Below are 27827 nucleotides of genomic sequence, written 5' to 3'. Positions count from 1 at the left end.
CATCGTTAAGTACACGACATAACGTAGATTTTTAATTACAGACGGAAATGTGAGGCAGACGGAAAGGAGGCGAAGGCGGAGCTGGCACAACGCAATATGTTCCCTAGCGCTCAAATTAAAATGAGGTAAATAGAGCCTTATTCAAACTACGCTTGTAAAAAGCAACACAGGGTGTGTTGCAATACTACTACACTGTTCAACAAGTCCCGAAATTATGTAACTAAACCTGGTTTTTTATGTTAATTAAAGGTTGCTGAACACGATGTTGGTTTTAGTTTCTCCCTTACACGTCACAAAGTCTAGCTTTTTAAATATAAAGTTGACACTGTTCAATTTGATATATTTTAAATTATTCATCTAGTACAATTATTCTAATTTTATTTCTACCATATCTAAAACATAATAATTCAAATAATAATGAATTGAAGTAAAATATAAATGTAGAATCTAAATAATTTCATAAATATTTTGATTAGCTTTAACAACTAATTCACTTGTGAATCCCGGCCGTCCCTACGTCCTGTTTGTTGACATTCGCAATTTCCCCACCTCGCACACGTACACACACTTTATTTCATAACTATCATATTTCCAGTTCTTATATATGTATTATCAAAAATTTAATAGTTAAAAATGTTACTTATTGTGTTCAAAAATGGAAACTATATGTTTTTTACAGCCCCATATTTACAATTAAATTAATAATTAAATTAATCCTTTGTGACCCCCGTACTTTTTACTGCTTCCATCGCCACCCACCCCCCTCCCAGCCACCACCGAGTTTTTTATGTCCAGACCCATTTTCCTTTATCTTATAGGCCTCCAAATGATCCTGAAAAGTTCATGGATACTTCGCAAGCTATCTACTGCATAATCCAATTGTCTCTAAAATAAAATATTAAAAGATTTTTCTAATAACAGTCCTTTCGTTTCGGCAATATTTGGTTTGTAACAGAAAACCGTAGATGAGTCAAGGAGAATTAAAAAAAATTCTTACGTATAAGCTAACAAGTGAGTTTACCATTGTATTCAGCAATGGAAAATCAAGGCAAATAAAACCAGTTTCATCATTTTAGAATTCTCAAAATTTCATTGAACAGTGATATTTAGACCGAAAAATTTCTCGCCCATCCACAAACACGGGCACACTTCTTACCGCCTCGCAGACGGGACAGTGCCTGATGGTGGTTAATGTCGAAAGTATCTCTGTCAGATTGCTGTCGCCAAGCAGTTCGCCGGCCACGTCGCCCACAATGTCGAACTCCTCGTCGCCGACACCACCGACGCCAGCCGCGCCTGCCTACAACCAGAAGATGACCGGTATACCGTGCGTGGCCGCAGCTTCCAGGTACACCGCACCGGTCCACATCGACGTAGGCGGCACGATTTACACCTCCTCCCTGGAAACGTTGACCAAGTAAGCCCGCACCACACTGTATACATACACATGGGCGTAGCCAGGTTATCAGTGTGAGGGGGGCAAAATTTATATTAACACTTATAGTACCATATGAATAGACTGCGGATCTTTATGCAAAATAACATTTTGCACAGTAATTTACAATGGCAGAATTGTAAACAAAGACTTCTTTTGCCTCCTAGGGAGTTTATTGTGTTAAGAATAAAATGAGAAATATGTTAACCTTCTATTGCATTACTCCTCTTATGCTATAAATACATAAAATCCGCAGTCTACTTATAAGGTTTCTGGGTACCGTCCAAAAATACCTTGAAACATATACGATTTTTGAGGTATCTATTAAAATTAACATAGAATAAAGGGTCTATGAGAGTTGGATAGGAAGTTCTTTTTGAAACTTTCTATTTCATTTCCAACACTGTGAGGGTGGGGGGCTGTGGAACCTGTCAAGCGCATAATTTCTTGCCCCCCGCTCCGTTCTCCCCCTTTATTGCCGAGGAGGCGAGGTCCTCGGACAAAAAATAGATTTGTGACGTGTTGAAACGATTCGTGGTGTACCGTGAAAGTTTTGAAGCGGTCTCGATTTGCAAACTCTAAGAGAGCCTTTACTGTATTTCTCCTTAAAATGTCGATATTCTCACGTATTTTTTCATTTTATTATTCCTATCCAGTAAACGTATGTTCCACTATATAAACTTATTTTATAAAATAAAGTGTCATTACTTGCGTTTAAATTATATTAAAAATATAAGGCCGATATATAGGCTCTAAAGTACTTGCAGGCCTATTCAGCCTAAACTACGAATCAGACACGTAATAATTGTCAATCTCAGACGATTTCAGGTCATAGTCTTTATGATATATATGAATATTCTTGGCATTAATTTTGCGGCGCTGAATCAGTGCCACAGTTCATCCATACGAAGCACAAAATACCTGAAGACTGAATAGGTTAAGGTAAACTTAATAATATTATTTTAAGTGGATTTTAGATTTATTTTTACATACAATATATTAAAGAAGGGGAGCAAACTCCAATTCTTTTCCCTTCTAGGTTATGGCAAAGATCACTTTTTTCCCTCTAGGGGCCCCCTTCCACCCCTGCCCCCCCCCCTGGGTACGCCCCTGTACATATATGCACGGATCTCAAGTTTCACTCGAGGGGCACAAGATATTTATGACACGCGAAAAACCGCGTTGCACACAGTGTGGAAAGCCTGTCCTGTCCCCCGGATCCCGTGGCCCGCGAACGACCACGCGAACTGTCATTCTAATTTATTACGCGCGGGAAAGTGAAATCTGCGATAATGAATGCGAGATAGGGTCGGCCATTTTTCCGGCCGGGCGACATACACACGAGAGACACTCGACGGAATGCCAACGAGATTTTTGTAATCGCTCGGTGGTCGCTCGCATGTGATATCTGGACGTTGGAAATCGTAGAATCGATGTCATTTGTATGAAGTATGTGTTTTTGGTGGCGGAATTTAGTTTCAATAGTTTTCAGGCTTTATTAACCCTTGAGGACACGCATCGTGAATACATTTAATTTTTCGAAATTTTAAGAAGCAGCAATACACTTTTTGTTCGTCTTTTCATGTTCTGTTTTTATGATAGATAATTAAAATGAAAAAAAAGTGTTTAAATAGAGCACTTCTCCGTAACGGTGGTGTCAGGAAGACGCTGCCCGTGTCCTTAAGGGGTCATGCTCAGTCAAGAGGCCGAAAAAGAGTGTTCTTTAGGAATTTTTTTCTCGAAAACTATAAGACCTTTTTCAGAAAATGTATTTGTGTTTCAAAGATTGCAGTTTTTAGATTACAAAGTAATTTTTTTATTTAAAAATACTTATTAGTAAATAAATGGTGAGCCATCTCCTGGATGTCTCTTCACAAAAAGTGGTCTGTCGTGATCACTGTAACTTCGTAACGGTTCATCTGAAATTCAAAATTCAGTAAGATTTATGTAATAGAAGAACCAATCTTGTCCTTACATATAACGCGAACTAAAAATTACTAATACATATAATGAAAAACATTTATGTTTTTACTGTTCTGAAATTAAATGAAATGCATATTATTCTCTATTATGTCAGGTCACCAAGAAAGTTTTTTCCGTTTCTAGATTGTTTCATTTTCAAACTGTAAATACACTCCAACAATTGGAGTAATGCTTAAACAAGAGCTTATTTAACAAAACATTGATCGGTATGTAACACTTATTAAAATTAATCATTTATAGTTTTGAAAAAATGACTTCAATTTGACGGGATCAGAGTCAATTATTCGAGATTGTTTATTTTATGAATTCAAATTAGGCACCAGGGACCAATTGAACCAACCCCCATATTCTTCAGAAATCGCGCCCTTGGACTATCATCTTTTCTTGGCAATAGACAGGTCTTTACGAAATCGGTTCCAAAAACGACAGAACTTCGAAAGGGAGTTAAAGCAGTTTTTAGATACCAGAAAGGAAAACTTTTATAAGAAAAAAAAAGAAAGGTAGTTAAATCGTTGGAAAAAGGTAATAGAAGCCAATGGTGACTATTTTTCTGAAGTATTGTTTGATCCACATTGTGTACCATTTATCTCTATCGATTCAAACGTCACAAACTTTCTTGGTTACCTAATATTAGAAGAAACAGTTTTTATTTAGTTTTAACTTTTTGCGCTCGGAGTCTCGTATAAGACAAAATTTTTCTGTGATGGGGGGCCTACTGTAATGGGAAGGAATCCTGTTGTTTCGCAAAATTTAAAACAATTTTTCGTAAAGTGAATCTAGTAGGACAGAGTAAATATTTATTGATAATACTGCATATTATGCAGTTTCTGTAAAAAATATAATTCTGATCTAGTTGCACACTAAAGTACTTAAACCCCCTTTGAAATTAGACCTCATGTAAATAATAAAAAACAATACCTATTTCTATAATATTATAAATAATATAAATAATACCTACTTCCAATAAAACAGTGTACACAGCAACAACAAAAAAGAATAACGTATTAGACATCGACATCGTAGAAACAACATCGAATCGATTCAATAAAAGTTTGCAAACATAGTCGACAAACACACGAGTGATCGCTGATCGCATAAAACAAACAAAATTCATGATCGTTCGAGTTCCCAAAGTGAGATGTAAAGTAAAAAAGAAGTAGTCGTTTCTTCGATAGAAGAACAAACACTTAGAAGCTATGGCGTGTGTCTTAATACGATTTTCGACCGGTCCTGTGTAAACATATACATGCTCGGTATACTATTCTCTTGACGTGACTTCGAGACCTTTTGTAACGCCAAGGCCACTCGAGATTTCCATAAAAATGATCCCGGCGGTGGAAAGAATTCCGACAGCGGGGAGAATGGAAAGGGAGCGTGATGTCCGGAAACGTGACCATCGACAACGCTCCAGGATGCTCGTACCGGGCAATATCTGGCAGAACATATCGCTCGCAATCAGGCACACCGTTACCATGCCCGACAGTGTCCAAAGGCTATTTGCGGTATGCCCCGTGTACAATGTGCATAAAAGAGACGTAACGTGAAAGCACAACGGCAGTTTACACTGCTGTGGTACGTCTCTAATCTCTGTGAATGATCCCCTATAGCCAATCAGACAACATTTACTATACTAATTACAAAAATAAACAACGGGAAATCGATTGGTATATGCTGGAAAAAATTATTTAAAATTTCAATTATTATTCATTCCATTGAAGTAATTACTTGACACTAGAATTACCGAAAGAGTCGACATAACTGGTTAGGATACAGATGATTAAAATATCATAACACATATTCTTAGATCTTCCGCAATTTTCATTGCAATATTTAAGTGAAGGAATCGGGTAAATTATAAATTTGTATATTCTCAAAAAGTTGTCATGTTTAACCCTTTCGTTCCCATTGTTGTCATATGACTACGTATTATTACATATCTGTAAGTATACAATAGTTTCGTCTAGTCTTGTATATGTTACATGGTAGGGCACAAATTTGAATGTGCATTTAAAAACGTATCGGTAAACCATGACATTATTGGTCCTTTGTCTCATTCATTTCATGTAATTTAAGTATTGAGCATTGTTAAGAAAAAATTTATTTTATTGTGAACAATAACACTACATATAATCGAAATTATTATATACAGGGTGTTACAAAAACATTGCAGGTTCTTGAAATGGGGCACTCGTAAGGCGATTTGGAATAAGTTTTTCCTTAGCAAAAATGTTATCCGAGGCTTTGTTAACGAGATATTAACGAAAAACCCCGACCAATCAGAGCGCAAGTCTGCCGGCTGAGTTCCCACGGTAATATTAGCTACAGGGTCCTGCAACATTTTGGTTACACCCTGTATATAACTGGAATGAAAGTAAACAAGTTGTCAAATGGCAACGAATAAAAAATGGCATTAGATGGTTTCAAAATGTTAAAATGTTCGTGTGAATCATTTATATGTCGTCTAATATAAATAAAAATATAACAAAATATTTCTTTAGGAATTTTTGAATAATTTTGGAATGAAAGGGTTAAGGATCGGATAGAAACAGATATACGTCCATCTTTGGTAGTTCTAGTGTTAATTATTAGTTATAATGTCTAAATTTTGTTTCTAATCATTTCTCGCGTAGTAATTTGTTCCGCCATCTTGGATTGGAATTGATATACCTTGAAGTTAAGAATCCCTATCGATACCCAGGCTTATAGATATCCACATCCACATCATTTTGGGCTATAAAGTAAAGCTGTACTCTGTAGGATTTACCAATACAGCAAAAATTAAATATTTATTGTACAGTAATGTACTTGAATACATATTAACCTACACGGAACGATACGTGGGGCAGTATAGAGTCCGTTACTTTGATACTTTATAACCTTAGGGTTTCTCCTATGGACAGAATTACCGCCAGAGATAGATATATTAGCAAAAAATGGTGATCCTAATGATTAACACTCGAATTTGAAATGTTTATGCACTTCTAAGGACCTGAATGGATCCTGACGCTATCGTCTATGTGCGATCATCGAAATTGTCGGGACTACGAATAAATGTAATGGAACACCTTCATACTAATATCTCTTTTCATGTCTCACATTAGTCATCAGATTGAATGCATTTATTATACAGGTGTATAAAACTCAGTGTAGTTTAAAATTTAATGCTGCTTTCATTTAATTCAGATCTTAATAGAACTCTTAATAAACTAAAGGTACGTTTTCACCTGACAGTAAAAGTCATGGGTTTTGTTGTCGTGACACTGTATGATATGTTTTTATTTTGTGCCAGTAATGTCGCGATAGTGAATCCAATGTCACGACAACGTCACATCTAATTTTGACGACGACAAAAGTCATGTAGTGTCATGGCCGTAAAAGTCATGATTTACTGACACATAAAATCGTACCTTAAAGAAACTCTTTCGTTCCATTTCGTACAAATTATTGGCATGGCCAAAGGGTAATCTCGTATTTCTACAATAGATGATGCTTTTTCGATTTCCATACAAAGCACTAATCCTAAATAACAAACTAAGTATGCATATTCTGAAAGTTGACTTCAACGCGTCGTTTAAAAAGAAAATCGTTACGATTACGTTAAATTCTCTTCAATGGACTTTGTTTCGAAAATGAGTATCAAGAAGGTACACTTTCGAGGAATTATACTTTTTCTTATTTTTATTCGTTCACAGCACCATCAACATTTATAGGAAATTATTTTTTCTTGATTGAACCATGTGCTTTCTTTTTCGAAAATAAAAAAGCATAGTTGCTCAAAAAAACATCTTCCCGTCGCTTACTTTCAAAACAAGGCCAATTCAAGAAAATTTAAGGCAATCGAGATGATTTCTTTTTTAAACGACGTAGTGAAGTATCAGCTTTCAGAATATGTATACGTTTTATTAGTATTTCTTGTGGCTTCGCTCACGGGAATTTTAAGATTTGGCATAATTATTTTTCAAACAAAATTTTTAAATTAAATTGTAAAAAAGAAGATGAAAAAGACAAAATAAATATGTATCATACTATTAACTTTATCCCCGTTTATTCGAATACCTTTTCGCCCCCTCAAGATGGAATTTAAAAAAATCCTGAAATTACTTTCCAGGCATTTTTATAAGTATCATCTTAATGCAAAAAATTTATGGATATCATACCTGGATTAAGAAATGTTACCCCTTTTCACTCCCAGTAGATGGAATTTCAAAAAATCCTGAAGTTATTTTGCCTTTAAATAAATAGCATTATAAAGTAAAAAGGAGGGAGATATCTCATCGGGACTAAAAGAAAGTAAAGATTCTCAGAAAATACATTTGACCCCTATTCGCACCTTTAGGGGTTGAATTTCGAAAAATCCTTTTTCAGTGAATGCCTACATTCTAAGGGAAAGTTATCCCTAAAATTTGACGTTCCTTGGCTAAACTACAAGAGCTGGGCGTAGATGAGTTAGTCAGTCAATCATAACTTCTTCTTTTATATATGTATATAAAATAAGTAATTAAGAACAATGTTTTGTATTGAAACCCAGAAAAAGCATCATCTACTGCATAAATATGAGATTACTTTTTATAACCCAATACTTCTTGTAAATCTACATTTTCATGAACATCCACAGTCTAGTTATTATAAAAAATGATTTCTACATCGACAGTGCTAAAAGGATCCAACAAGATTCTCAAAGCAACGAATGTTAACGTTATTCTTGCAACCAGCATTTCGTCTTCTCCCGTGGTAGTGTTATCGACTTCTCCCACGGTAGCCACCATAGGATCGCAGGAATCATTGCGTAGCGACGTACACGCAGAATGTCACAAGTGTACAGTTAGCCATCCGACGATATTCATGCCCAGGTTCGTTACCATCGACCGTATGTATACGCTAACTAACCACGACGTGGATAGATATCTGGTGCCCCTGTCGGTCAAGAGAATCGTTAGCTTCGCGGGGATCGAGGCAGGATCGGAATCGAGCCGCACTGTCCATGGGAAAGCTAATTCTAATTGACAAGCCAGGCTCCGTTACCGGTCGTTAACGAAATCGCTAACCGAGTCACTCGGTCCCCGTATTCGTTTCCAAACGAGATGAGCTAGCGAGGATTCACGGGATGATCCCGTTAGGAGAACTGACCGCTCGCGAAACAATGGATTAGTAACGTGAGATCGTGGTCTCCCGATGATCCACCTACGCGAGAGCGTAGGGATGGAAATGGATGAAGTCACTTGAAGTATACAGGGTGTCCAGTTAGTCGTGGTACGACAGGACAGGAGGGAGGAAATGAAACTGAAATTGTAACGTAACACCCTTTAAACGAATTTTCACTTCTTTGGGAAAATTAAATTAGAGAATTTTTTTGTACTCTTTAACTCGGTGCACTATTCTTCAATGATTATTTCGACTTGTATTGAAATTCATAAATATTCTCAGCGGTGTGAATATATTTATTTTTCATAATACAGTATATCGTCGACGAGTGTTCGAAGGCTCCTCGGCATTGAAAAGAAGAGGTCTAATACTGACTTTTTAATGAGATTTGGCATAGAGCTTGGAATTCTGAAGCCAATGATATTTGGTTCGGCTGCATATGGCCATTAGTTTAGGAAATATTTAATGTTCAGTGCCGAGGAACGTTCGAACACTCATCGAGGATTTACTGTAATTGTGCAGTGGGTGATTAAACTTCTAGAGCCACAGTACGAAAAATAAGTGCTCTGCTATCAAAACTGGACATGTTTAAAGATCATTATCAAAACTTGCCATGTACAACAATTTAACAATAATATTTTGTAAATAATTAAAAATAACATTTTTTCATTTTTATATACTAATTTCAATTTTTATTAGTATTCTGTTATGCAGAACATATGTCTCAATTTTTATTTACGCATTCAAAAAGTAAAATCCATAAATATCTCAATATTCGTTTAGAATGGACATAACCACTTTTGAAATTGAACCCCACAAATATGGTTTTCGTGTTTATGTTGAATGTTGTCGATTTTTAACAAACTTGTTTTAGAAACAAACAAGAATTGTTACAAAGTAAAAATTCCCCCAAAGATTCGTACCAATTTCACTCTATTTTGGACGGGATAAAACCTTTAACAAGCGACATAAATCTCTGACTTCGCTTTAGATCGGTAAAATATACTTCATAAAAATTCGAATTTGCATAAAGAACCGCAGTCCAGTCGTAAAGTTCGAGGATGCATTCCCCCGCGTTCGATTTATATCTCGCGTTCATGTAACCCGCCCAGTATCGGTTGCACAAGATCGTGCGCGCGCGTACCCGCGAATAAAGCATACAAAAACCGATTGCAACGTTCCACGAAGCCATCCCGCGGCATCCACGCGTTAACCGGGCATTCTTCGAGGAGCAATAATCGCGGGAATCGCGGCTAACAGGTTCAGTGGGTGTTCCGAATCGAGTGGAAAGGCAACATTAGAATCAATTAGCGTGAGCCACGGATGCAACCATCGGTTTCTATGCAATTTATATCAATTACGGCGATAATGCGGCTAATAAAGCAACGAAGATAATGGCAACAGCTGCGGATCGGGAGAAGATGAAACAAGAGTAAAAGGAGATACGAAACGGATAAAACACGCTCACTCGGTCTTGTCTCGAGCGCGTCGTTGTTAAATAGAGCCACCGAAGCGTGGATCCGTTGCCAATCGATCCTCGTCAGATCTACCGTTCCGTTTCGGATTTTAACAGTTAAACGAGCTCACCGAGCTTTCACCTGCCGTGATCACTGTTACGATACAGATGAATTTCAGGGGAAATGCGACGAATACAAATAATCCGCTTAAATCCGTTCAGTTTGACAGCACCTTTGGTATCTGATGAGATCACATCGCTGGCTGCGCTTCGTTACAGTTAAGACAATTTTAAACGTGAATTTATATTAACAAATATGTTAAGAAAATTTTATTTAAGCAAATATTAAGGAAAACAGAATTCAGTAATGTGAATTAACTAAGGAAAAATCGAGAGTGAAATGTTCTGTTAACGTAACGTCGGGTTCTAATGGAGATCATGATGTCCTTCGACCCACCGGAAATTATTTTCAGGTCCAAACGTATTCTTGTGTTTTCATTTGGATTAAAATTTGAATTTGGCTTTAGAGTTGAAATTGAATTCACGTTGGAATTCGATCGAATAGAAGAGAACATGAAAGTGATTAAACAATCGATTTTGCAAAATCGAGCATAATGGTGAGGAAATCGTTACCTAAAATCGAATTTAAGCAACTGTTGAATCGAATAAACGTTAAGCTAAAACTCTTATTCTATTCGTCGTCTATTATTCTAATAGTAGAATCGATTATTCTAATAAAACTCTACCCATCTGTGATCAGACGAACACAACAATGGTCAGTGAAGTGTAAATAAAAAAAATTGTAGACGACAAGTGGGGATAAGTGTTGCGACATAACAGACGAAGAGAAAAGAGGAGACGTGGAGATCGTAAAAAACCAAACCTGGACAACCTCTCGATCTCCTTCACCACGCTCGATTGCACCTTCCTCCCTCATTGCACGTCGACCTTATTGTTTTGTGGAACGTATCACAAGTCTACTGTACCACCGATTTGCTTTCGATTGGACTGACCACGACGCAGGAACATCGCCACAGAAAGTCTTTAATCAAGGCCCTGCCTCGTCCCAACCACCGTGTTACACAAAATACTTCACATTTAGTGGATAATTTAGTATTAATTACTTTCTACTGTGATTTTAATACGTTTATTTTGATTTTCTTGTAATCGTTTGTCTGTATCTAAATAGTTTATTCAATACTCGTTCTTGCAGACCCTTTCATTTTCAACTGGTATTTATACATATACAATACAATATAAATTAATTTTTATATATTTTACAAGAAATCGATAGAAATTATGTGGTATAATTTTCTGTATCTCTCGAAATATTAAAATAACTTCGAAGATGTAATTCAACCATTCAACCATTCATAATCGGATTTTTCAAGTTATAAATATTTTGTTACTGAGAAAGTTTTTCTTGAATTTCATCTCATAATAAATACAAAAAGAGATAGTTCAACAAAAGATTCAAATTTTCTAATCATTTCTGAGCTAAAAACTTATTTAAAATATACTTTTATATAATCACTTCGTTTGTAATTCTTTTTACTAGATATTTAAAGACAGATAGGGAATCTAAAACAAGCCTCATTTCCAAGTTAAAATTTTTTGTTTCCAACATTTTGTCCAAACCCCATTCCCGCAAGACTAGCCCGAATACTTCCTCCTGGCTCTTAACCATCCAGCCAGAAACATTCTAGAGAAAGGCAGTAAAAGTGGCCTGTGTGCAACGTATTGTATGATAAGTAAATTACACCTTTCACCCATTAGACGCGAAACAAATCGCATCTGAAACGCTCGAACCTGCTGGATCCAGCGTTGCAAGTAGTACGGTCGGGTAGGTACATACATCCGTAAAATACGCTCAGTTTAATAAGCCTACGAGCCCTTTTAACCCTAGATTGCCAACGTTTGTATACACGTTTCAATTCCTCATCTGCTATTTGACCTGAAAACGATCTTGAGTTGTCTAAATTGAAGGAAAAATTCCTAATAAAACGTACCTGCTAATGCTGCAAAAATAGGAAGCTGATACTCTTACAAGCGAAGAACCCTAACTTTCCCATTTCGATTTTCACAGAGTTTTGTCAGATGACGGTACACAGGTTCCTAATGATATATGTAAAATATTAGGCGTAGACACTTGATAATTTTAAAGATATATAAACAATTATGGTTACGTACTTTTAAGATGTACTACATGAATATAAGTCAAACTTATCGAAGTACAAGGTTGTTTAGCTGGTAAATCGGAGGTGATGGGATTGATTCCCGATCACTGAAATATTTCTGTTTCACTTTGCCTACGCAATTTCGATAACTTTGACTTATATTCATAATACATCTTAAAGACTCGTAACTTTAATTGTTCGTATTTTTACAATTTATTATTCTAATACAATAATTTCTCGATGAATGCGACACGAGCAACCGCATTATTCCCACCACTGGGGTAGTCCCCCCGTGGAACCAATCAAAACAGAGGAAACAAAAGCTAACCAGAGGCTCGGCTTCGGGCAAGAAACAAATTTATGAACGGCTGAAAACCCTTTTCGTCTTCCCACGAATACTCCGAAGTGGACCTGAGTACGTCACACTCATCGAGACGTTACTGTATTTCACATGTATCATTAGAAATCTGTATACTGTCATCCAGTGGTGGAATTTAGCTGGTTCGCTCCGGTTCGGTAGAACCGTTTCCTAAAAATTTTGTAGTTTCGATGAACCGGTTGTTAAAATGATATATTTGTTATCGTGTTTACTTGGTTATTTCATAAAATTTTCATTATAAGTTTGTTGTTCTCATTTCTGTAATTCACGCTGAGGCGAACCCCGTTAAAATCGAAGTCGGATAGTTGGGGTCCATCCCTTGTTAGATGCCAACAACACGTGAAGCTAACCTCAAAAAATTCTGTTAACGCCAATGACGCTATAAAACTAGACCTAAGAAATCTATTACCGCCAACGAAACGGTAAAATAACGTAAGAAATTTATTTCGTTAATGCAAACGACACGTAAACCTTACGTGTAGAACGTCACTATTCATTCAACTGTAAACAATAAACGCCTGTGATTGACGAGAAAGCAAGCTTTTTACGTGGTGATAGAAGTGGAGATAAAATTCCTAGACGCCAACGCGATGAAATGGTCAGTTATCAAAATGACGGCAGCTTAAACATAAACAATACGTAAATCTTACGTAGGTTGGATTTATCTGAAGTTAATAAATCTTGGATTTCTGAGTGGGAATCGCAAAAGTGTTTAATCGGCGTTAATTATCGTCAGATCGAGCATCTCGAAGCCATGAATTGGCTGTCAACTGATGAGATGATATCAATTCTCGCGCGAAGGATAAGGTATCGTCGATTCAATTAGTATCAACGATCTAGAGGACAGTGGAAAAACGGAGGGGCTCAGCCTTATTCACCCGTGTTACTCGAGAAACTGATTTACGTCGGTTAAATCATCGTCGACGCGTAACAACATCGGCGAAGATCGCGTGGTAGATAACCGCACCCCTGAGCTGCGACACCTACGAGGATTTATACGCCGGCTGAGAGGCGAACGACAATGGACAGAAATAATAATAATGATGGAGGGGCCCCGGTGATCGTGGGTAGGATAAGCCAACGAGCCGGGAATAAGTAATCGCGGAAATATTCTTGGATTCTTGGCCGGGGCATTGGCACTCGCTCGATCGAACGGTGCTGAGACGATGATCGAGAAAATGGAGAAATGCACGGCGACACGTGATGTCAGACAATTTCACGTACACGTCTCTCAAATAGGAGCTCTGCTTCAGAATAATGGGTTTACACAGGGCATTTCCTGGGTTACTGGCCGCCTAGGTACAGAAACAATATGACCGCCCTCGTTAATTTAATATTATTTAATTACTGCTGTGTTTACTTTTATATCTATATAAAAGTATATTTAATTAGTTTATATCTAAGCATCATATGGTGCAAAAGTATGTTTAAGTAGTTTTAAGCGGTCATGCTCAGTCAGGAGGCCGAAGAAAGTGTTCTTTAGGAATTTTTTTCTCGAAAACTATAAAGCCTTTTTTTAAAAAATGTATTTGTGTTGCAAATATTGCAGTTTATAGATTATAAGGTTATTTTTTTATTTAAAAATATTTATTAGTAAATAAATGGTGAGCGATATCCCGGATGTCTCTTCACAAAAAGTGCTCTGCCGTGATCACTGTAACTTCGTAACGGTTCATTTGAAATTACAAATTCAGTAAGATTTATGTAATGGAAGAACCAAACTTGTCCTTGAACGTGGGGTTCACAAGATTTGTTCTGTGAAGCTTTGTCTTTTGTGTTTTGTGAAGAGACATCCGGGAGATCGCTCACCATTTATTTACTAACAAATATTTTTAAATAAAAAAATTACCTTATAATCTAGAAACTGCAATCTTTGAAACACAAACACATTTTTTGAAGAAGGTCTTATAGTTTTCGAGAAAAAAATTCCCAAAGAACACTCTATTTTCGGCCTCCTGACTGAGCATGACCCCTTAAGGTAACTTTGGCTCAGTTAAGGGTATTTTTGTCCCAAATTTAAAGTTCATAATTGTGTCAAGTCTGCAGCTCTTTTACAGGTATTTCTACGTGAAATACCTTTCTTTTAAATTTAACAATTTTCAGAGCTGTATAATCAACAATAATCGTTTTCTGACTTGGGCCAAAGTTATGTGAGTCAAAGTTACCCCAATTTACGATACCATTAATAACATCTAACAAGGTCAAATCATCGTGTTAGTCAGTTATACTAGCAATTCCACGGTGAAATCAATCTCACCTTGTTCCGGTCACGTCGTTTTCCTCCGGACATTTCCAGAGATGACGTAACCCGCTCGATCATTAGTTCGCGCTTCCGGTATCACGTAATCCCTAAAACATCGTCGATCATCCTGGCCTGGGCCGTAGAGTCCCGGGCCGTGGCTTAGCCAAGGGCCCTCCGGGTATCCTACGGAGAATCCACCGAGTCCTCGTTTCCTCGCCCCTTCAGTCCGGCACGTGCAATTTGCCCGACTCGGACAAAGCGATTTCGTATAGGTCGAGAAATAGAGGTGGGAATAGGATGGGGGGGGGGGCGACCCGTTCTCACACACGCGTCCATTGTTGCCGCGGAACGAACAACGTATACATATAAACTTCGTAAACTGAGGTGAACGTGATACTGAAAAGCGACTCAGAGTAATATTACCATAATTATTGTAGATTTTTCCTAAAACAATTTTCTTTATTTTTTTCTAAATAACCTCGAATGACCTTGGAACGCCAACATATTTAAGTCGATAAATTCTCCAAGAAACGAACTACATGTGTACCCGAATAAAAACATATGGTTCCATTTAGAAAAAACAAAGGCCACCATGAAATCTCGAAAGCATGTCCACTTAGATTTGTGACCACCAAGAAATGTCCCTCTTGAAAGCAAGTAAGCTTTGCTTGAAACATTTTTTTCTATAACAAATACATTAGGAGATAATTCCGTGTATCACTTGAAATGGGTCATCCTTATACTAGGTATCTATATCATATTTAGTACGAAAGTGATGACCACCTGTGGGAATAAAACGCCTCATAGACGATACGATTTGTCGTACAACTGATCGTACAACCTAGGTCGCTTCGACCGTCTGAACGACTTATAGACAATACGATAGGCTAAAAGTCTGTCGTCCTGACCATTTGTCCAACTCTCTGTGTAACTTCGTATCGTCTGTGGTAGCCTTAAGTCGTCCTTTCCGATTCATCTGTTTTTGGACTCAGTAGCTTGATCGTGTTTGTCAGTTACAGCCCCTAGTGAATTAGAAGTTTAATCATGTAACAGGATTTATAGGATAACTTTACCATTTTTACTTACGAAATTCGAAATATATCGTCATAATATAATTTTCTATATAAAATGGTCATTTCTGTCATCCGAAACTAAAATATAAGATGAATTCGTTAATATTTATAAATTAAAAGAATGTCCCGTGAAACTTTTTTATTTTCATTACCGTACCGATCAGGAAGCCTACTTTTAGGCTCGGTTTATTTTTCGTAGTACAATACTACGACAAACGTATAAAAATTCTAACTCGAGAATATAAAAAAAGTCGCGACAGAAACCTGCTCGTCCTCTAAATATTAAGCAAAGCATTGGTGTTAATATGCAAACAATGGCGTATCATATACAAGTCGATTCTTTTTTGTGAAGGTGGGGGGCACGAATTGGGCTCGTGGTGAAGCCAGTCATGTTCCACGTATGTGTATGTATACAGTGAGTGTAAAAAGTATTCGTACACCCTTTTAAACGGAACAACTCTTTTAAAATTGATCCAAATGACTTGAGTTTTTTTGTGAAGTTAGAAACATTAATTTACTAAATAATGTGAAAAAAAAATTTGAAAAAGTTGCAATTGGTCCGAATCGCGAAGAAAATATTAAAAATCGTGTTTTACAACTTTTTAATCTGAGGCTATAATGGAAATTTAATAAATACATATCGAAGATTTATGTTAGTTATGTACCTACTGAAACTTTCATTGAAATCTGTTAATACAGAAACGAGCGACAGACATCAAAAGATGTGAGAATTGTTAGATTTACTACAGTTGTAGATCGAAAGGCGGGAAAAACTGCGATTTTCAACATTTTTAATCGTTTGTATCTCGCAGCAACGTTAACCGATTTTGATGAAATTTTCAACATGTATATAACTACCATAAATCTTTGATATGTATTTACTAAATTTTCATTACAGCCTCAGATTAAAAAATTGCAACTTTTTCAAATTTTTTTTCACATCATTTAGTAAATTAATGTCTCTAACTTCACAAAAAAACTCAAGTCATTTGGACCAATTTTAAAAGAGTTGTTCCGTTTTAAAGGGTGTACGAATACTTTTTACACCCACTGTATATGTATGTGTGCATGTGTACCAAAAGCAGAGCAGGAATCTGAGTGATGTGAGCCGATCGTTTAGCGTTTTCCCATAGCGAGCGGATCTGACCCGCGATCGGACCTCGGTCGGTCGGTGGCCCAAGAGATCGCCCGGGGTAATCACGGCGCTCGTCCTCCGCCCCTGGTACCATTTCCTCCCCCGCGCGCCCGCAACCCCTTTCCACTTCGTGGATCCCCGCACCAAACGGGGCCCCGTCGCGTCGTAGCCTGGGAGCACATCTTTCCCTCTCTTTTGTTCCTCTGTCCGTGTGTTTTCTCGCATCTTTTCCTTTTTTTCTTTTTTTCTCCATCCGCCCTCTCGACGCCCCGCGCTACATCTATCCACCGCTATATCGGCTCATCTTGTTATTCCTCTTATTCCGCGTCATTGAGTTTATTTTCGTACCTGGCTCGATCCTTGCCCCGGACAGGTTCATTTATTGTTTCACCGGGCGAAATGGACGATCGATAATAGATCGTTAATTGTATTCGAGGACACGCGGTTAACGCGTTTGCTGTCCGGATGGGCATCCATAAAGCTGTCGGCGATGTTGAAATTGGTTTTTTTATTTTAAGGGCATTGAAATTCATTGCGGGTAATTGATTTCGTTAATCTTTTTATATATCGTGTACCCTGGGTAGTATTGATTTCTTGAATATATATTATTGTGGGCAGTTGTTTTTAGCTTTCGATCGAATGATGTATCACTAGTATGTATGCACTGTGTCGAACAAATGAAAATTCGGAAACAGATGTCCGGCGATGGCTTCCATATAAATTGCATTAAAGGTCCATTAACGTTTTAAATAAGGTTTATCTATATTTAGCTGGACGAAAGCATTCGGACATTTCGTTTACAAGCGTAAATTGCAATCTGAAACATGAGTTTCGCGAAAAAATTTTATTACAGTAAGCCTCCATGAGAGTTTGAAACTCGGGTGCACTTGAAAACTTTCACTGGAACTTTCCTTAGAATTTTCAATCTTTTCTATCACTGCAACGGGAATACGCAACAATCTCCACAAGTCTGTCGCTACTTAAGGGACCAGTTTTAACGGAAACCACCGGGCTCGTTAAAAACACTACACATAAACGCTTCCACAAATGCAATCCAATTATTCCCAGAACACACCACGCACGGCCACTTCATCTTCCGTATTATTCCCCCAAATACCAGGAAGAACTCGAAATAGGAAGTATATCTACAAGTCTGGTGCCACGACTCCGTACCGTTCCGTAGCAATTAATATCCGACCGTGTTTTCGTAACGAGTAAGGGGAGTGCTTTTCCGAAACGAGATTCGCAAAATTTTCATTTTCTCGCTGCCTTCTCCTCGCAGTTTCCGTCGAGAAAGAACCGTGGGAGGAAGAGGGACCCAGCGTGCGCGAAATACCCTCTCGACTTGTATACAGGGTGTAACAAAAATGTTGTCCGACCCAGAAACAGAGCACTCGGGGGGTGAATTGGAACAACTTTTTCCTTAGCAACAATGTAATCCGAGGCTTCGTTACCGAGATATTAACGAAAAACCCCGACCAATCAGAGCGTTGGTTACAAATCGCAGCGCGTAGCCACCGCTAGCGCGGGAACTCGGCTGGCAAACTCGCGCTCTGATTGGTCGGGCTTTTTCGTTAATATCTCGGTAACGAAGCCTCAGATTACATTGTTGCTAAGGAAAAAGTTGTTACAATTCACCCCCCGAGTGCCCTGTTGCCGGGTCGGACAACATTTTTGTTACACCCTGTATACACACACATACACACGTGACCGTAACGTAGGCACCTCTATATAGCGTCCTACCTACCCCGCGGTATCTTCTCTTTCTCTCCTACCCCGGTGAAGTCAGATCGCCCACGGGCTCCACGAGGCCGTCGTTATTATATGTTATCGCCGTGGCAAGGTATGGGAACCGGCCCGAGGGTTCTACACCGGAGAGATGCCTACGCCGGTATTTCCCCCCCTCGTTGTGCCATAACGCACCGCCATGGTGGTATACACCAAGAGAACCCGGCTGGCTCTCTATCTCTCTTCCAGGGCCTTTCTTGTTCCTATTTTTCTCTCCCTCTCACTCGTGGCTCGTTCCTCTCGACGGCCTTCCTCTTTAGCGGCTCCTCTCCTGCTCTACCGCCTCTCTGCACACCCCCCCGTTCGTCCTTTTTCCAGGGCACTCGTCTATTATATGCTAAATTACGACGACCTTCGGCACCAGCCGCCGCCGCCGCGAAGAACGTGCCTGTGTATCCAGAGACGCTTCGATATATGTTACCACCCCGCCCCCGTCACCGTTGACACGGCCGGGTGAAGAGGACATGGGAATTGGGAACTTGCAGAGGATTCCACGGATCGGTGTGATGGGTTGTTTGAAATATTGACGGTGGTCAGGGTGCAGTGTGCTTAGTGTATCTTTAATGGAGAAGTAGGAGACCGATATGGTGAACGCCTGAGCGAAGCCAGAGAGCCAAGGGATCACTTACCCCTCTCCCTCTAGAGCGTAGGTTTCCAAACTGGGCGCTACTGCCCATCGGTAGGGGTTGAGGGACATCTGAGGAGACGTTCCAGATATTTTATTTTCTTTAATTTCAATTCAAGTATTTAAGATTCAACGGTTACATGCGCAATTATAGTTGGAAATTTTGATAATATAGAGATAGTTTACCCGAAAGGGACACTGAATAAAAACAAACTTTGAAAAGGGGGTGGTGAGCCAAAACAGATTGGGGGAACTATGCTCTAGAAGGGTACACAGTGGCTTTTACCCTACCCTATCGGAGAAAAAAATTGTACTTTGCCCACTCCCCCCCTCAGAAGAGAACAATAATACTATGAAATTTACATTAAGGTAAATTTTGCCACCCCCCTTTCCTACACTGATAACCTGGGTATGCCCATGAGTGAACGTGTTTTGTCTTCGAGTTAGTGTTTGGACATCTTTGACTGTTCAAGAACATGTGATGTCTCGTATAGGTTGCGTATCTGGTGCCATACCTCATTCAATGAATGAAGTCAGTAACTATGAACAAAGGGAGGTGATAACTAGACTGCGGAAGTTTATACAAATTCACAATTTTAGATACGAATAGTTGAAAATTAAAATTGGGCAGAATCTTGAATTCTGTACTCGAGACTTTACTGTATTCGTAATAACACATAAATAGTATTGAACTTTATTAACCCTTTAGGTATCGATTTATTTGAAAGAAATTTTGCATATGGAACAGATCTAATTTTTTGGTGCTTGAAGTCAAAACAGTAGATTTTATGTAAAAATTTCTTTATTTCTAAAAGACCAATGATATACATAGTATTGCGATGACTTCAGGTAATTAGAATTGCAAAACAGAAATAAATAAATAAAAAAACACGAAACTAAAACAAATAAATTCAAAGAGTGTGGTATTTTTAAAAGGAAGTAAACAAGTAGTATCATAAACAAGGTTCACCTAAATACTGTAATGGTTTCTTCTGTTGCAACTGATACAAACTACATACTCTGAAATGAACAAAAATGTACATGTTAAATATCGTCTCAACTGGAATGACGAGAAAGACATAATCATTTACATTTATGAATAATTTTTAACTAAGAAAACGAACGTTCAGTAGAAAGTGTAGAAACTTGATCGCACTGAAATCTAATACAATTTAATCTACTTCAACAGGTTATACAATGTTATAATCCCATGGGTGAATTAATTGGTACTCGTCGTTTAACAATTAATTGCTGTATTCAATAATCGTTTCACTTAGTAACAGCTACAGATGTTTCGTTCTTGAGGGCTCAGGAAAATCTGCTCTCAAGGCAAGGAAAAAAAGAAAGCTAGTAAGAATCCTTGAAGAAGGGAGGTTTTCCCTTGGAAGGGCATGGGTCAGATAGATTCTTGAGGACTGTGATTAATTCCTACCTTTAAATACAGTCACGTAAGCTGCCTCCACTGTTATAATGTATAATTAATTATAACAAACTAATTCTGGGGGTATCTAACAACAGTTGTAGTCGGTCATAGTAACAAAATGGTTAACCCTTATCGGTCGTATACCACCACTGACGTGACATTGCAATTTTATCGTATAAGTCGTGTATCCCATGAAAGATAGCAAGACGGAAAAGGTAAAAGTTCTAACTTCTACCCAACCACAAGTTATCGATAAAACAATAGCCTCAGATAAAAATGTGAAATGTTCTGTAGAATTTTTAAAGTAATTCAGGAAGTGTCTCTTACTATATTCTCACCATTCATGGGTACAGAGTGTTCCCATGTAACAAATTTCCTGGACAGCCGTATATAGGTACGCGTCTTTAATATCCTCCAGATACTTTGGATTAAATGCATGCATGAAAAATCTGTATTCTTCATGCATATTAAAGACACATTTCAAACACTAGAATATAATCGTCCTTACAGAAATCTACACGAATTTATGAGACGACCTAATAAAAGGTACCAAGACAGCAACCAGTTTACCACACATCAGACGAAACAGAGCAGTTCAAAGCACTTTTCCAAAACAACACTAGAGACTCAGCTTCCACTGCACGGGGACCAGTTTATAACAAGATTAATCTCGCGACAGAATTTATCGTAAGCAACTATTGCACATAAAGCTGATTGCAACCCGTACTGTCATTATATCAAGATACGATACGGAGATACGATGTATCGGGTGCAAGTGAACGTTATTAAGAAGACTTAGCAGAGTTCGATGCAACGTGACGTGAAACTTGCTCGAAAATGTCACGAGCACTTTCTAAAAGTGCCGGAAAAGGTGGTACCGTTCGACGCCTGGCATCTACATATTCTCCATCCACTAAGGTTTCATCGATGAAACGTTCGCTTTCTTGTCACCGTTCTTGTCTCGAGACGATTTTAATCCCTGCTTATATTTTTCTTTTTTTTCTTTCTCCTGGAGTTTCTTTTCCTCCTGAGAAGCTACTCCTGGCGTTTCTCCTTATTTCTCAGAGACTCGTCCTTTTTCCGGCTCCGATCCGTCCAGAAGGCATCCGTTCCGCCAACTTTCACGAAAATGATAGCGGACGCGCCTCTCCTCCGGCATGGGCAGCCACAATAAAGCGATGAAATTCGACGCCGGCGATGACGATAATCGAACGTTGCCACGGGATTGAGCGATCGAAATCGGCCGTGTAATAAGCAACGGTCCGATGTTATTTTAATGTGATAGTTGCGCGACCCGGCTCGATCGTATCCAGCGGGTCCGTTTCGTGTCTTCATCCCTGCGGCGAGCTTCAATGTTGTTCGGGGGTATTTTATTAAATCATTATGTAAGTAACATAACCCTCTTGATTTTTTCTATTATAGTATAATGGATTACATATGTTACATTGCGTATGTTCTGTAGTCAACTCTGAAATTTTATGTATAAATCGGTAATTTTTTTAGGTACCGTAACTTAGACTTAGCCAGAGGTAAGTTTATCCAAAAGTCAGAAAGTGATCGTTTTTCGATTTTGCAGCTCTGCAAATTTGTTAAGTTTTGATTTTAAGATAAAGTTAACCCTGAGTGACTCAAAGTTCTCCCAATTTGGGATATTAATAAAAATTGAAATATTGAAGGTGATAGAGTTAACTTTATCCCAAAGCCAAAAGATGATCATTTTTTATTTTGCAGCTCATTTGCAGGTATTGTTACATGAACCAAGTACGCAAAAATCAACTTAATTTAACAATTGATAGAGAGGTGCAAAATCGAAAATGATCGTCTTTTGACTTTGGGATAAAATCATGAGCTAGCACTGTTACTTCTAGACTTATTGTCAAAGCTGTTGAAGATTTTTAAGATGTAACATTTCAGTCTACCTAAAAAATGTTTACTTTATAATATGGAGATACATAGAATAAGTTTCATTCTTTCTTGAGTCGTAGTTTCACACTATAACCGCTAGGATGAAGCACCTGCATAACATAACCCTATATTTTCAACTACAAGCCCATATTTAGACCCGAGCCTGTATTTGGACCACTTCCTCTAATATTAAAATACATATAAACAAATGTGATACAAAATAAGAAAAAAAAAGTACAATTTCTTTGGTTTCTTTTTACTTACACCACTTTCAGAATTACTAGCACATATAAGCATTTAAATAAATTTCATGCAATCACTACAGGGGTCTCGCGATTATTGTCCCAAACTCGAGTCCGCGCCGGGGCAACAAAGTATGCGCTTGCCAGGTTCCATTGCCTCCCCCCTAGTGGTGGGGATGACGCCTGGGCAGTAATCGTGGATCAACAATCAGTCAATAATCGCGAGTATATTGCAATTCATCTACTAATCAACACACTTCTTTCATTTGTTTTTAGTTGCAATACAGTTTCACGAAAACAGTATGAATCTACCTATTACACGATACCAATATCAGAAATAAACAAATTAAATAATAAATATTAATAATTTTCACGTTACGAACGAAATACTGTACTGATAACCATACTGTAGTCTTATTCACCTATCGTAACCCTCGCCAAAAATGTTAAGGAAAGAAGATCGCAGGGGGAGAGGGCAAATTGACCACCGAAAAAATTCCAAAACGTGACAAAAAACGCAAAAACCGTGTAACATGTACCGGTTGCAAAAATATTCGGTTTTACGACATGCACGAACATCAGTCCCCCCTTGAAACCCGATATTCTTCCCCTGGTACAACGTGCCTGTTCTCTGAAGAAATTTCCATTACATTTTCATTAATCCAATAAAATAATAAGACAACGAGGCCGGGCGCGCGACGATACCCTTTACTTAGCGGCGCGTCGGTTCATGACAAAATGCCCATTTACGACGTGACGTTAATCGATCCGGCGCGTCGCTCGATCGTCAATTAAAGCCGAAGTGCCCAGACAAGCTGGAGGATCGGAGGACTTCGTTAAAAAAATTTCGGTTCCTATAGAACAGCTGCTGCCATTTGGCCGCTTGTGACGCCTCGGCCCTCGGTTTAACTTGGAGCGATTTTGGCAGGTGACCGGTGCATATCGGCACCTGCTCGCCTCAACGAGACCTCGTCAATGGCGAGAGCCCCACGTAATTTATATGTCGCTACACGGGGAATATCTGATTCCTCCCCTTTGGGGCCCTGGATAACTGCTTAACGATTCATCGTACGAATCGATCAGCGAGATTTACGGAAGATACAAAAACGCCGACGGGCGTACAAGACCGCGAACGACCGTGCGTCGGTTCTGTTTGAAGATCTCGAAAAACGAATATCGTATTAATTATTACCAAAGGACGACGCCTGGTTGATCGGTTTCGACGAGCCGATGAGTACGAATTGACACACGGCGATATGCGTATAACATGTGACAGCCGAAACTTTCACTATTGGGACCATGTGATAAAACGAGCTCGATTATGTTCACGATACTAACAAGGAACCCTGATAACCAGTTGTGGACAAAGTTTCGAGCTAATTGCCAGCAGATAATAATAAAAGTTACCTAAAAAATCATGGCCATCTGTTTCCGCATTTGGCTTGCGTTTTGTAGGCAACATAACCTCTATCATATTGGAGGCAAAAACGGAAGAGAATCTCGGAAAGCTCATTTGCTGCATATGTTGCTGCCAATGTGCTCGCAAGTTATAACAAATCTTGCAACAAACTCGTAGCCATGACTTTATAACAGGCATTGGACAAAATTTAGCTTTGCCGCTGACGTTCAGGTTATAACGATAGAACTTATCATGGAGGAGCCTATGAACTTATTGTCATTTTACTTCACTATAGCCCCGATCATAGCAATATAGTTAGAGTTCACTGTACATACAAAATATTCGTACTGTGATTTAACTGTGCAAAAATCTGTTACGGTACTTTTTCTGACCGCCATTTTGTCGACAGGATATTCAATATGTCACACAACGCCTTGTGAATTGAATTACATAATATTCCAAATGCTTTGAATTATCAAATATACCGTCGGAGTATAATCAAAAAACAAAATAGTACTACGTACTATTCTATACTTTCAAATAAATAGTACCTATGTAGTATAACTATACCTACAAAAATCTGTTACGGTACTCTTTCTGACCGCCATTTTGTCGACAGGATATTCGATATGTCACACAACGCCTTGTGAATTGAATTACATAATATTCCAAATGCCCTGAATTATCAAATATACCGATGGAGTATAATCAAAAAACAAAATAGTACTATTTATTATTCCATACTTTCAAATAAATAGTACCCATGTAGTATAACTGTACCTACAAAAATCTGTTACGGTACTCTTTCTGTCTGCCATTTTGTCGATAGACTATTACGTATGTATGCCACGTGACGCTTTGTGAATTCAATTATGTACATAGCGTCCGTACTGCCCTGAATTATAAAATATACTAACCGAATATCATAATAAAATAAAATTATTATAATAATAACGATAATAAATATTCGTCTTGTAACTGCTCGTCCACAGGTATCCAGAATCGAGGCTAGCAAAATTGTTCAACGGCAGCATCCCAATCGTCCTGGACTCCCTGAAGCAGCACTATTTCATCGACAGGGACGGCGGGATGTTCAGGCACATACTGAATTTTATGAGGAACTCCCGGCTGTTAATACCGGAGAACTTCGCCGATTTGGATTTGCTGCTGGAGGAGGCCCGGTACTTCGACATCGCGCGTAAGAGACGGCTCATCTTTATCCATATTTTATCCCGTCCGCACGATACCGTTCCAGCCAGTTTCGTTTTTTGTTTTTCTTATCTCCATCTTCGATGGTTGTTAATCAATATTATGGAATCAAGCGTACGTACCGTTAAATTAAACAAGCCGAAGGTATTGAAATTCACGAGAGCCGGTATTACTTAATCTTCGACGAAAATCTGAACGGTCAGACAACTTCTTCGGCTTCTGTGCCGAGGCGAAAGATCACGGCGCTGCGCCTGGCGACGATAAATCATGTTGTCTGACCGGCAGAATCTCTCCCCGGATCATTTTTCCTGCCATTAACCGCCAATACCAGCAGCACGGAAAGTTCATATTATGCTGCATTAAACGGGCGATATCTCGATAACCGGCGAAACCACGACAAAAACTCGAGCCTCTCGAAATTCCAGCGGCTTCGATTGTATCGTTCTATCTCGTGCAAAAGCGAATCGTTCGGTCTTCCTCCGCATGGAAAGGAGAAAGAATTCACGTGAATATATCAATTGGTGTTCGAAAGGTTTCTGACAAAGTCGTAGAAAGGTTATAGTAATTCTTATTGAAAGTTAAAGAGTCTGTTGTGTTGCTTTCAAGAACAAATATGATGATTTCAGGAATTGTACTTTTTGGTGAGTGGAATTTCCTAGCTGAGTTTCTAAATGGCGATTAACAACCATCTGAGATTTTCAAACGGAGTTTCTAAATGACTACGCGCATTGACTAGGCTACTGGCAAACTCGCGCTCTGATTGGTCGGGGTTTCTCGTTAATATCTCGGTAACGAAGCCTCAGATTACATTGTTGCTAAGGAAAAACTTGTTCCAATTCACTCCGCGAGTGCCCCATTTCCGGGTCGGACAACATTTTTGTTACACCCTGTACACGTATCTCGCCCTATCAAGCACGCTATTCTGAATCTTTGTAGGTTAGTCCAGATAGGATAGTCCAGAAGCACTGAAACCGTTAAATATTCATTAACCCCCAAAGTTAACCGAACGCCCTGTTACAGCCATGTGTAGGCAGTTGGAACAGATGAAGAAGGAGCGGATAAAGAACGGTTCGACGACGACAACGACATCTTCCTCTTCGCCAAGCCCGCCACCTACGAACCAACTGAGCAACCGTGGCTCAGGTTGCACGACAGTCCCTTGCAACCGTGACACGGACAAAATACGGGGCACAGAAGGCAACTGTAACTACGAATGCGTCGCCCTACACGTCAGCCCTGACCTGGGCGAGAGGGTGATGCTGTCGGGTGGTAGAGCATTGCTGGACGAAGTGTTTCCGGAAACGACCCAGGCGGTTATCGACGCCCGATCAGGCGTCGCCTGGCATCAACAAGACGCCCGTCACGTGATCCGATTTCCATTGAACGGCTACTGCAAGCTGAACTCCGTTCAAGCGATCACTAGGCTGCTGAACGCGGGATTCCGCGTGGTAGCGAGCAACGGAGGTGGTGTCGAAGGTCAACAGTTCTCGGAGTACCTGTTCGTCCGACAGGCCGTCAACACCTGACGGGGGACCGCGCATCAGCGCAAAACGAGCTCGAGGACGATCCGTTGCATCCAACGGGACCACGATCCCGAGTGAGATGTCCCCGTGGAGAAGACTAACGAAAGACTGCGCTCCCGGCGCTGATCGGGCGGAGCAGCAACGATGGCTGAGCTTCCAGGGATTGGGCAGCGAGGAGGTCTAGTGTATGATTTGAACCCCTTAGCACATCGCCTGATAGGGATTTTACGAGCTTCGATGACGTTGCTGAGATTGGTGCTAGGTTGGTGGTGTTGTCTAGGGGAATTGGTATGTGCTGGGGTAACGATTAGAGATGGCGTGAAAAATCACTAACGGTGATTTATCACAGTGACCGAGTCACGATCACGGTCGTGATTTAAGTTCATTTATGACCGTGATTCCGATTTTTTTATCTTGAGTGAATTTGATCACTGCGATCGTAACTCCTTGATCTTTAAACAGAAAAACGTATTCAGTATGATTTTACAATGAATTACATTACTATTCGTGTTTGTAAAAATCAGTAGAGAAAACAGGAAATTCTAAAAGAATGATTTGCTAGGTAACATGTAGATTGTAATTTATAATCATTAATTTATTCATTATTTTTCATTGTTTCTAATTATTCCTTCAGTTTATACGATATAACTCGAATTTTTGTTTTGATGTCGTTAATATTAAATACACAGAT

General features: G+C 39.0%; 1 protein-coding gene across 1 annotated transcript; it reads left to right on the top strand.

The window, feature by feature from the left end:
- Positions 1–48: 48 nt before the first annotated feature.
- On the top strand, positions 49–27139 carry LOC107186614 (BTB/POZ domain-containing protein kctd15-like). Its single transcript, XM_015574511.1, has 4 exons — positions 49–125; positions 1214–1417; positions 25397–25602; positions 26634–27139. The coding sequence occupies exons 1-4, from the start codon at positions 97–99 to the stop codon at positions 27137–27139; spliced, it is 945 nt and encodes a 314-aa protein (XP_015429997.1). The 5' UTR covers positions 49–96.
- The last annotated feature ends 688 nt before the right edge of the window (positions 27140–27827 follow it).

The sequence above is a fragment of the Dufourea novaeangliae genome, unplaced genomic scaffold (assembly GCF_001272555.1).
Source record: "Dufourea novaeangliae isolate 0120121106 unplaced genomic scaffold, ASM127255v1 scaffold65, whole genome shotgun sequence".
NCBI lineage: Eukaryota > Metazoa > Arthropoda > Insecta > Hymenoptera > Halictidae > Dufourea > Dufourea novaeangliae.
Note: the sequence above shows the minus strand (reverse complement) of the source record. Positions and strands in the feature narration are given on the sequence as shown.